Below are 12648 nucleotides of genomic sequence, written 5' to 3' on the forward strand. Positions count from 1 at the left end.
ACAACACTATGTATTTCTGTGCTTGAGACTAAACATAAAAACACACACAAATCTTATTCTAACACTGTAGCTTTGGCAGTTTTAACATATAAATACAAAAGTAAATGTGCACACCCACAAATATGCACATACACACACACACACACACCTCTTCTCCATCCTGTGCTTCTGCTGTGGGTCCGTTGTGGGCCTCCTGAAGGAGGATCTTCTTCATCTTACGGTACTGCAGGTTGTCCAGCTCTCGCACTGCATCCTTGGTCCTCAGGATTAGGTCCATCAGCACAGAGTCTGGACGTTCACGCTGCAGAAACGCATGCTGGAGAGGAGGGTAACCGGAAGGAGAAGACAGGGCAATGTGAAAGGAGAAGAGGAGAGAGGACAGTCAAGAGAAGAGGATGGAGAGAGGACAGAAGGGAAGGACAGGAGAGAGATAGAGAGAGAACACAGGGAAAGGCAATTAGACAGAAAGGAGTAGCGGTTAGGATAGAGACTATGGCCATGCTTTAGTGCAGTATAGTTACTTCTAGTTATATTATGCTAGCTGATGTGTCACTGAGCATTTGAGGGTGCAGACTCTATTTGACTGCATCAAAATCTAAACAACGGAGCCTTGCCTTGGTTTATTCTTTTTAAGAACAGACATTGCACTCGAACTTGTCATTTTAAACAAAAGAAAGACACTGTATGCAGTGCCATACCCCAAGGACAAGTTCCATTAGCTATAGTGAGTCCATTAGTGGGCTAACAGACAGCTGCTCAGTTACTTAACGAAGGATGCAGAATTCAGATCTCCAGAGTAATTATGTCTGTGTTCTATCTACAAAACCAAGCTCTGTTTATGTCCAGTGTACATGTGCACTGTGTGTGTGTGTGTGCACGTGTGTCAGAAAGTAGAGGATTAGTGAATCAAAATAGAGGCTTATGGGGATAGAACAGAGAGCAAACATCAGAGAGAGATTTAACACCAGAAGGTTTGACAATCTCCATCTTAACACACTGACCCTACTCTCTTGTCTCTGTACAGTGTGTGTGTGTGTGTGTGTGTGTGTGTTCTTACACCCAGCATATCGTCCGAGTGTGGTCTATCCTGGGGGATTTTCTGAAGGCAAGAATCGATAAAGTTTCTAAAGTAATCCGTCCTGCAAAAGACAAAGCGGAGAAGATGAAGGACCAAACAAAACAGATATCCACACTGTCAGTTTATAACAAGAGTAAGCATCATAATTTTAGAAGCCAAAAATACACGTGTTGGAGGAAGGGTGTGTCTGGTACATACTGCATCATCATGAAAAACAAAACAAAACAAATTGCCTCTACCAATCTTTGTGAATAAGCAATGTCCGTTATTTGCATGGGTCCATAGAGGAAGAACAGCTACGCAAAGCCAGCTTGGCTCGGGGAGGTAATCACTTTCAAAAGCATGAATGGTTTGCAGGAATATACCTAATCTAGGAGTCTGGAACGCCAATAAAAAATTCTTCCTTGATTACATATTAACAGTTAGTTCCACCCGTGCATTGTGATAGGAGTGCCTACTCTCAGACCTTATCAGTAACGTATCAGTCCGCCTTGTTTACATTCTATTGATACATTGGCTGTATATGAAACGACATGAGACAACCATGCTGATGAAGGTCCTATGACCAAAACGTCACAATAAAGTATTGTGCATGTGTAGACAGTGTTTCTCAGTATCTAACTTTTTGGTTTTTGTCCTATGCACCTGTCACTCAAAGATTTTTAGGTGTGCTAATGTTTTTTTCATTAAATGTTTAAGCTCAAGTCTTGCCTGACAACATGTTTGTTGACGTCTGAGCCCAAATATGAAGGTGGACAGGTGGTTGTAACACATGGTGGAGGTCTGTGCTCTACTGAGCACATTTTCTAGTTTTGCAGCTGTTACAGCTGTTCGGGAGTTGATTTAAAAAAAAAAAGAAACCCCAGTGTGTATATGTGTATATGTGTGTGTGTGTGTGTGTGTGTGTGTGCATGCGCCTCACCATTCACTGGACTGCAGTGTGGGGCTCTCATTCTGCGCTATGTGGTATAAGGCACTCATCGCATTCATGTTAAACAAGGGAGGCTTCCTCTCCGCTGAGAACACAGGGACAACGGGACAACAGTCAGTATAAGAGCTACACAGTTCACACAATAGCTGAGACCCTTTGTGATAAAATTGCAAAATTTGCACACACTTTGGGGGGCAAGCTATAAACAAAGTTTTAGCTAGGGTTAGGGTTAGGTTCAATGCCAACAGAAGCCCTGGGGAACACCATGGGGCCAAACTGCCCAATTAGAATTGCCCAAGTGCACCAGGTGTGTGCATATTTTGATTTGTAGCGAATTATGCTTAAAAGAATCAGCGTCATTTAGAGTTTTCTAACCTATTTAATTCTGTCTTCGTCTAGTTTATATTTCCCCCAATCATTTTGCAATGCATGCTGTATATTAGATTGTTTTTTTTTTTTACATTTATTCATTTTTCATTGGTTTTTAATTCCTTTAATTCCTTATAACCTTATGGTGTCACACCTAGCTTGAAATTAACTACTTAGTAACTTAATACCAAGTTTACACTCAATTATTTAAAAGAAAAATATACTTACTACTAGAATTATGTTTTAAGAGAGAAACATAACACACACACACAAAAACACACACTCCCACTAACCTAATTCTATACAGGTGATCCCTAAGGACCAGACATCCACTTTCCCATCATACTGGCCCTCGTCCATAGCTAGAATCACCTCCGGGGCCATCCTGGACAGAGAGGAGGAGGAGGAGGATTGGGGTGGGTGGGGTGGGGTGGGTCGAGAAAGACACAAATCAAGAGGTGATAGAGAAAGACGCAGGGAAATTCTGTAACACTCACCTACTTATATGTGGGGGAAAATTACCTTTGAATTACCAATAACTGCGTAAAATTAAGTGTCTTGATGCTTTGTTGTATTAACTAAGGTTGCAATCTACTTCTTATGATAGTTCACTGATATTTCACCTGTATTAGCATTTTGCCTCACTCAGTCTAAACCTACTATATTCAAAGCCGTTTTTCCTGATTTATGAAATGACGTGTTGAGTAAAAGGATTTCTGTGAATAAATATCCTCAATCCTCAGCCTAGATTGTCCCCAACAAATCTCAGTAGCAAAGCATTTGAATATGTCAGCAAGCAGCATTTTACTCATGTAGGGACATGCAAACACAGGCAAACACTGAAGATTTTAGGGTCCAATCCATTTGGTGAATCAACACTTGATCAAGTGGCCACTTAACATGAATAATCAAACGCGACAGCTCATTACGTTAACATTTTGGTCAATTCGACATTTGAGAAAAAACCCATCTCTTTCAATTCTTTCAGAATAGATTTGTGTGCAATATGGCCTCAGTGTTTACTCACCAATATGGTGTTCCCACAAAGGAGTTGGCAGGTGAGGCAATGGAGGCGGAGCCAAAGTCTGCCAGTTTGACCTGCCCCGGCTCAGTCAGCAGGATGTTCCCAGCCTTGACGTCCCTGAGAGAGAGAGAGAGGAAGATAAAGATGTGAGATTACGATCTCTACAGCTTCATAAGAAATACACAATGCAGAGAGAGTGAGAGAATGTAAAATCACTCACCTGTGGATCATGTTGTGGGAATGAAGGTAGGCTAGCCCCTGCAAAGCACCATGGGTAATGGCAGCAATCTCCATTTCTTGCAGGGGTTTTTTATGAACTAGAGGAGGAAAAAAGATTTTGAGCAAGTTATCAACACCTGCTAATTAATGCACATCAATTTCCACTTTTCCTATTCATTCCTGTGATTAACTGTGAGCCAAGCTATCCAACCCTTGAAAAGCACATCACTTGTTGCAGCCAGTGCATAGGTGAAATCTGTCTGACATATGAAACATGGAAAGCAAAGAGACTGTCTTATTGCTCACCTTCCAGAAGATCGGAGGCTGAGCCCAGACAGTACTCCATCACCAGCTACACAGAGACCAAGAGAGTAATGGGGGACAGTATAGTGTGTATAAATATATAACATACACGTATATATATTCCAGTATGAGATGTACCTTGCAAGTATGTGTGTAAACAGGCGCCTTACCCATGCTGTGTGTTCACGGAGGTAACAACCCTTGTATTCTATACTGTTTGGGTGCCGGATCCTCTGGAGAAACTTCACCTCCTTTATAATATCCTGCCATTTCTGTTGGGGAAAGAAGGGACTTAAAAAACTCTAGCTCTCTAGCCCTTATATCCTGCGCGCAGTAAATGCGTCCATTTATGTGTGTGTGTGTGCAGGAGATTGTCTTTCAGTGTAAATAGGCATAGAGTGGTTCTCCTCACTCACAGATTATTTATAATCTGATTATGGCTAATCTGAAATCATGAGCAGAGTAGCGTGCATCTGAGAAGACGAGTGAAAGTGAGCACAGAGGAGTGACCTTGGGACTGTGAGATGCTCTGTGTGTGTGTGTGTGTGTGTGTGTGTGCTCGCGTATGTGTGTGTATATTAGATGGATGCTAAAACTGTAACAGTTTAGCAGTCTGGGAGCTTCAAAGCATCAGGGAGGTCAGTCTCATTCACATGAAGAAAAGGGTAATGTCCGCTCACCGTTTCAATGCTCCCAAAAAGTGGAATTTATTCTAGTAAAACTGTGAATGAGTGAGTTGTCTACAAGTGACTTAGCACCAGGTTCTCCACAAACATATGGTGCGAGTCATGAGAGAGGGGCGACCATCATCCGGCCGCGCCCCAGCCCGGTCTCGAACAGCTCAACTCACCAACCGCAGCCATCTATCCGGGGCCAACCAAAGATCAGCAGCACTTTGGTATTGTTACGTCTAGGGGGGATTCTGACTTAGAGGCGTTTAGTCATAATCCCACAGATAGTAGCTTCACACCATTGGCTCCTCAGCTAAGCACATACACCACATTTCTGGTGTAGACAGGTTAGTTTTGCCCTACTGATGATGTGTTGTTGCAATAGTAGGGGGAGCCCATGGTGCAAAGCTACCATCTGTGGGACAAGCTGCAGAAGGCATCGCCCGAAACATCCGTGTGTTTCAGTGTTGCTTCAAAAATAACAATAAAAATATAATTGTAATAAGAGAGCTGTGAGTGCTCGCCCTACACAATTATTGTCTGATAGTATCTTATTTGTGGCTGGTAGCACCCTTAAAGATTTGAAAAGACCTAAGCCAATGATCAGAGCACGTTCTCTCTCGTCTTCATCTGTGGGATTATGACTGAACGCCTCTAAGTCAGAATCCCCCTCTAGGCATAATGCTACCGTAGTGCTGCAGATCTTTGGTTGGCCCCGGATAACCTGCTGCTGAATCACTTGTAGACGTCCTGATTCTGGGTCAGGGTTTTGTACGTAGCAGAGAAGCTCACTCGTTGTCACAGTTTTTGCTTGAATAAATTCCACTTTTTGGGAGCATTGAAAAACTGAGCAGACATTCCTCTTTTCTTTATTTGATTGCCGTTTTTGTCCGGCTCCTAAATAGAGTATTTTGGATGTGCGTAAAACCTTTCCAATTTTCTAATCTCATTCACAAACAATTCACTATTAACAGACAACATCTTATTTAGTAAAATCTGCTGCTTTAAAGTTATGACATTTTTTGGGGCATTTGGGAAGTGATCAGCTATGTTGATGCGAGGGGTGCAGTGGTGCACAACATTTATGGTTTGATGCATTTTCAAGCCAAATATTAATGTCTTTCTTGATTATTTCTTGAAAAGAAAAAACACACCTGTACAACATATAATCTGCACTGGCAATGTAAATATAGTTATGGTCTGATTATAGTCTGCTGTGTCGTGGTACTGCAATCTCACCTCATTGGACTGTTTCCCATTGTAAGACATCTTCTTAATGGCCACCACCTCATTGGTGCGCACATCCCGTGCCTGGGAAACACAGAAAGTACATCGTTACTACACACTTCAGCCTTAACACACATTTCATCCTCCGTACATCTTTCTCTAATTAATCAGGAATGCGTTTTTTCAGGATTTTCTTTTCCCTTTTGTTAACAGAGCATCAAGTCAGATCAGGCAATCAGGGTGAGACTCTGCAGTATCGATTATAAAACAAGTAAAACTTGTATTATTGTGACTATAAATCTTCACATCTTATCACAGAACTCCCATGTAATTTTGTATAATACACAACTGAATTTAGATTATGTCACACCACAGGAAAATGGGACTTCTGGGATTTCATCTACTAGTTTACGTGGACTGCTGCAATGCAGTGATGTATGGTGGTATAAATAGTTCTGTCTTTCCTTATAATAATAAGACAACATCAACTCTGGCACTTTATAATAAAGCACACTGTTGTATAAACAGTGCCTCCAAGTTACTGTATTATTCACAGAAGAGATTAATGCTGCTGATCAACTATGAAGCCAGATTCAGATCACATTCAAATATCTGAATCATATCCCTGATTACCGTATTACATTTGTAATTTTATGTGTGTATTTGCAGGTGCATGCACAGACTTCTCTTTTTGTATTTGTCTATATGAACATGTAGTCGCCATACAAAGTAGACGGCGCCGAAGCTGCCATGTCCGATCTCTCGGAGGTCAGAGAAAAGCTTCTCTGGGTCTTCTTTGAAGAAGAGCTCAGCCACGTCCGGATCCTTCAGGCTGCCTGCCCTTACAGAGGAGGGCATCCTGGTTAATGTAGTCCCTTATCACCCACGGGAGGGGGACGGGACTATCTGGGTGCTGAGCTACGCCAGAGTAGCTGAAGATTCATCTGCAGGAATGGAGGGGCCTAAGGAACCAGCACATGGGCACCTAGAGGGAGAGATGGTGGTGAGGGTGGGGGGGGTACAGAGAGACAAACAGAGGAGTCAGCAAAGACAAGATAAAATACTAGGATGTCTCACTGGACTAATAATACATAGTATGTAGAAGGGACTGTATCTGCTTAGCTGATGTGTGTGTGAAACACAAATCTCTGTTGATATTTCCGTCAGTGACTTCATGGAGCAACGGTCTGGCCCCTGACCAACATGTCAGCTACTGGATTTCTGTATTGCTGGATGGTAGTGTTTCAGGGGCAGTAGGACAATTGACTTGCAAGAGGTAAATTCAGTAGGATGAAGTGAGAGTGTCAACAGAGTTATCTTCACCAGGGGAGAATGGACAGTATCTGTGGTGCTGAAGGAGCTCTCTCAGTCCAACACTGTGGCAGTGAGGTGTAACAATCAAAACCCTCCAAGAGTGACTTAATTATGAATGTTAACAGAATATAGGTCTACTCAATAACAATATAACTGTCCCTTAACTGTGCTAGACCAAGGCATCAGACCAAGTGGCACTCACTTGGTGGCACCGAAAGACAAACTGGCGAAGGAGAGCTCATGCAAGGAGGCGTTCCTACAAACTGGGGAAACCGACAATATTCTTCCATGACTTTAAATATTGCAGTAGTTTTTAAGACACTTTGCTGAATTTTGCCAATCATATTTGTGTGACTAGAATAAATAAATAGATAAACAAATAAAACACAATCACCAAATACAACCATATGGTCACACTTTTGCTGACTACACCCTACAGTAGCCCACTAATTGCAGACTCATCACAAGTGCATCAGCTCAGATCAACACTTCAGCAATTATTGCAGATCTTTAAGCTGCTGTACTGACTGGGCAATGCAAATATCCTTGCACAAGGATTGATTTCATGTCCACTACTATGAAGTGGCCTATTGCCTTAATTAATGAGAGGAGAGTGGCACTGGAAGATAAATTAGAGGACTTTAGCATCAAATTAACTGTGTTTTCTGTATGCAGAAACATTGTTTAGTTTATTCATGTGATCATGCATGTTAAATAGGGTCTAATTTGTGTGCGTGTGTGTGTGCACATGCCATATTTTGTACCACACACTGATGAAGGAAATGCTATTGTGTGTGTGTGTGTGTGTGTGAGATATACAGTATAAAGAGAGAGAGTGTGTATGTAAGCATTTCAATATTCTCAGGGGGCAGAGCAACATCAGCAGCCTAAACGTCATGGTCACTGCACTGTACTCATTAAAATGGAGAGAGGCTCATTCAAGAAAGTGGGTAGTGAGGTGGTGGAAGGTCAAGAGTCAGAAATAAACAACGGATTTCATTTCATTGTAAAAACACAATGGGTTGGGATTTCGTTTTTTTTGTGTGTAAAATGCCTGGACAAAAGGCTTTGAAGAAGTACAAAGTAAAATCCCTGCTCTAAATGTACTGATGATCAGTTTCCAGGCATAGACAGGAGGATGACAAAGCATTACTGTGCAGCAGCGATAGCAAGATAATATCGTCATCAGCAGGCTGTTTGGTGTCAAAGTTCTCTGTACTGAACTACAAAGTTTCTTTCCAAATTACATTACACTTCCTCATGCAAAATCTGCTCAATTCAACACACATTGATAGCTACAGTCTACAATCTGGGACAATAACCTCGACATTGTTTTGGAGACCATGAAATGGATAGCGAGCTAGGTTAAGTTAACAAGCATACTGACAGAGAATATTCATCGATGGCTAGCTGTTTAGCATTATTAAAAGAGGCTACGTGTGGCATTCTTTAAATATCAATATATCTTTGTCAAACTAATTGAGATACCTTGGAATAAAAATGATAAACAAATGAAAGCAAGATCAAGATGAGTGTAAGCCTCCATCTCACACCAATGGTATTGTTAGTTTCTCTAAATTAAAACCACATTTCCCATGAACACCCGTTGTTTCTTGTCACAAGAGGACATTGCTAATTGTTCCGACTTCCCTCCCTGGTGTCACCCTGCGTACATTTGCGAAGGATAAACATGTTGTAAATGATGTTTGCTTGGGTCTTTCACTCTTTCCACCATCTGAAAGCTTTAGCTCCATTGGTGCTGGAAGAACAGCAGCACCAGTCCTGTACAATCTCTCTTTGTGCCATAAAGGAATCCACCAGATTTCCTGCAAAATCTGACCTAGTGGCACACAATGTAAAATGCAGTGTAGAGGCTGCCAATCTTCCTGGAGAGGTCTCGTTTGTTTATGATACTTATCTCAGAATTAAGATTGATTACATTAACGATTGGTGTTAAAATGTTATCAAGCTGTTGCGAGAGTAGGCGGATGGGCCACTAGTGAGCTTTCTAACTTTTGTTGGTGCAGTAAAGTAACATTCCACTGCATAAAGAATTGTTCCTTTAGGTCCCTTCCTCTAAATGTGCTTTGAAGAGTGAAATTGCCATCGGCCTCAACTGCAGGCATTTTGACCCTGCAGCTCGCTTTGCTCAAATACATTCAATTCTCTCTCTTATGGAGAGAACATCACCCCATCTCCATTCAAAAATCCACAAAATAGATGTTGCCTTTGTTATCAGCAAACAAACACCGCTCGTCAAACATGACTTATGACCTTTTACAAATCGTTAGGGCCTTCTGGTCAGTTTGGCATTGATTAGAGTGATCCACCAAGCAATCTCAGATTTTAGAACTGGTCAACTGCTTGCTACTGCCCTCCAGTTGTTATTTTACTGAAATAACTGCTGCATAGTGTATTGGATGCAAGCCAAACTTTACAGTGGATCCTAGCGATTTGTAAAAAGTCATAAGTTATGTTCTTAGATGTGGGCACATTTGCTGATAAGAAGGAAACCTTAACTTCGCTGATTTTTTAAAGATTAGTTTAGTTATTCAATTGGTCACAGTGGAAAGAGATAGGAAAGACAGAGAGAGAGAGAGAGAGAGAGAGAGAGAGAGAGAGAGAGAGAGAGAGAGAGAGAGAGAGAGAGAGAGAGAGAGAGAGAGAGAGAGAGAGAGAGAGAGAGAGAGAGAGAGAGAGAGAGAGAGAGAGAGAGAGAGAGAGAGAGAGAGAGAGAGAGTAATGACATGCAACAAAGGTCTCGGGCCGGATTCGAAACCAAGACGCCACGGTTACATGGCATGCCTGGAAGACCACTGAGTCACCACAACACCCCAAATTGGCAGATTTTTAAAAAAGAATCTGCCGCAACGTTCTCTCAATACAAGAGAATGGAACGTTACCACGGCTACAAGTTGCCCAGCCCCTCATTCTTTTACCCTAAGGAAAATGAACCTAGACATGGTATTGGATTCGGCCTGTGTGTAAGTTTGTAATGGACTGGATAATATGGGGAAGAAACTAAAAAAATCAGCTGACATCACTCTCACACACACACACAATGAAACAGAGCATTGAAGACTGAGTCACAAGGCTGCTCTGGAAGAGATGGACTGCAAGACATGTGCATGCACAAGCGTACTCACAATGAACAGTGTGTTCAAGAAATGCACCAAAAGTTGTTTTGCTTTAGTGCTCTAGAAAATGGATTCTCCCCTGATGTATTATGTGAATTGATTTCCTCTGCACTGTAAAATCGCCAAGAAGAGGCCTAATGAAGAGGCAACCACTACAATGCGCCGGGTAGAGGGGGGTGTCGGAGTCAGGGAAGAGAGACAGAGAGAAATGGAGAGAATTAATAACAAATAATCTAATACTTTATTGATCCCATGGTGAAATTCTCTTCGCTTGCCCCCCTCCACCGGGAGGACAGAGCGGCTACAGAACAGCGGCCCAGGAGCTGGTAGGGATTCAGTGTCAATTTAGTTTGCTAAAGGACACGTCAGCAGGACAGATGCTTGATAAGATGGGTGCTTGAACCTGGATCCTGCGATTGCGGGGTAGTCTTCCTACTCAGACTCCCTCCTCTGCTGCCTGCTGGTTTATCAACATGCCAGACAGAAGAGGCAGGATGTGACTGAGACAGAGAATGACTGAAAATCATTGCAAAAGGAGAACAACATTAACAGAGACATTCAGTGACCAGCTGTCCTGCTGACTATACCCTAAACTGAGACATGTTGATTTATTCATCATGGTACATTTTTGCTTATCAAGTTCCATAACTACTGCATGACACAATTTCAATGACCACTTATGTTTAAATGTTACATTTTTTGTTGAATTGCCGATTTGAGTGTCCCACGTTTTGTTTTGGTTAGCTACAATGACAACTTGGGGTTTAATGTAATTATGAGATTCATTAGGCATAATTAATTATTCCTCCAAAGGTAATCAGCAGCCATTATGAACACATTTCCAAGAAATGTTTAGATATGTATAATTTAGGCTATCCTATGTTTTCCAGACCTGGAAAACACAATTTTCAGATTCAGTGACTTGAACAGGTTTTCCATTACCGTAGGAACCCAGATCAATGAACAGGCTGAACTACGTCTGATGCACTAACTGCCCCTGGATTATTTACAACATCTTACACACAGAATAAAGTCAAGAAAAAGATAGGAACTAAGATTTGTCAGTCTTTGCTTAACTCACACACACATCAACAGAAAACATATACCACATTCCAGCTTTCTCAATGTGTGTATATAGTGTGCATGCACGCATGCATGGACACACACAAACACAGAGGACATGCCTCACCTTTTAGTTTACTCAAATGTGTGTACACTGCACAAAAACACATGCAGCATGTACTGTACCACATGGTCACATGTACCCAGACACATACAGAAACGTATCTTACTTATCAATCTTACTAACTACCAGTCACACAACCTGACAGTGTGCAGTCAGCCAGTATGGGATCAACAACCCTGAGCATCAATAGCATCGATAGTCTACCGAATGCTGCACAGTACCATCATGATATAGCCTATTAGGCTTTCGTATTGCCTGGATTAGTTTAGGACTAACATATGACACATTCGTGACATAGCATGCCATTTACCCACTGGTCAGATTGATTGGACTATTTTCTTTTGAGTTTGGTAAGCAAAAAGCACCAACACCCATCACTACTACAGTCAAATGTTGAGTAAAAGCTATGATCCATAATTGCTGAATCTGCCATGGGGAGTTAAGATACCTGGGTGTCCAGATTGCCTGGATCTCAGCATTAGCCAATGTATTCATCACGAGCCATGTCTCCGTCAAACTGTCCTGAAGCAAGACACTAAACCCCTTATTGCTCACTCATTTTAAGATCGTCAGCTGAATGCCAAATGTAAAAATAAGTATATGTAGTATGTATCCACCGAAACATCACAGCTGTGTGACCAACAACAAAGTTTCATGACCTACATGTGCTGTTGTTCAAAAAGGCTTACACACCATGATTCTATCCCCTAAGCTGGAGGGTGGGGTGGCCACGGGGCTGTTTCACAGACCGATTACAGATTGTGGCTTTCGCTGAGTGGAGGAAGCAAAAGCTCTCTAGCCACCCAATGTCAACAACAACACATCATGATTTGTGGTGCGATGGAGATGATGGCGGTGACAGAGGAGAGGAACGGAGTGAGCTAAGACTAAGAGGATTTAATCCATACTGTTTCTCTCACAGAGCCTCCATTAACTCTCTTTTCATTGGGAATAAATCTCACAAGCATCAAACACACACTACAGTTTCCTCAGAACAAGAGACTCTGGGTGAAAAGCAGCCAGGCAAAAGCCTAGTGGCACCTTCTTACAATAAGACATACAGTCCAAACACCCAACATAACAAACTGGTACCACAAGGTGTGACGTGACATATGGAACGGAAGTATGACCAGACCTATGAGTAACTGGGACTCAAGAGACAGAAAGGAGTTAAACCAACAATTTACAT

At 41.9% G+C, this 12648-nt stretch overlaps 1 protein-coding gene across 3 annotated transcripts in view; it reads right to left on the reverse strand.

Annotated features, from left to right (window-relative positions):
* taok1b (TAO kinase 1b) overlaps positions 1–12648 on the reverse strand; it is a 28044-nt gene that overhangs the window by 11192 nt on the left and 4204 nt on the right. For all 3 annotated transcript variants that reach the window (XM_078286470.1, XM_071910393.2, XM_071910395.2), the window contains exons 2-11: positions 6549–6807; positions 5835–5906; positions 4095–4196; positions 3928–3973; positions 3623–3719; positions 3406–3519; positions 2672–2763; positions 2001–2094; positions 1058–1139; positions 149–316 (exon numbers count right to left, since the gene is read on the reverse strand). In XM_078286470.1, coding sequence (XP_078142596.1) covers positions 149–316; positions 1058–1139; positions 2001–2094; positions 2672–2763; positions 3406–3519; positions 3623–3719; positions 3928–3973; positions 4095–4196; positions 5835–5906; positions 6549–6680 — 999 coding nt within the window. In that variant the 5' untranslated portion in view covers positions 6681–6807. The remainder of the gene's footprint in view (positions 1–148; positions 317–1057; positions 1140–2000; positions 2095–2671; positions 2764–3405; positions 3520–3622; positions 3720–3927; positions 3974–4094; positions 4197–5834; positions 5907–6548; positions 6808–12648) is intronic.

Source organism: Centroberyx gerrardi, chromosome 11 (assembly GCF_048128805.1).
Source record: "Centroberyx gerrardi isolate f3 chromosome 11, fCenGer3.hap1.cur.20231027, whole genome shotgun sequence".
In the NCBI taxonomy this organism is placed as follows: Eukaryota; Metazoa; Chordata; class Actinopteri; order Beryciformes; family Berycidae; genus Centroberyx; species Centroberyx gerrardi.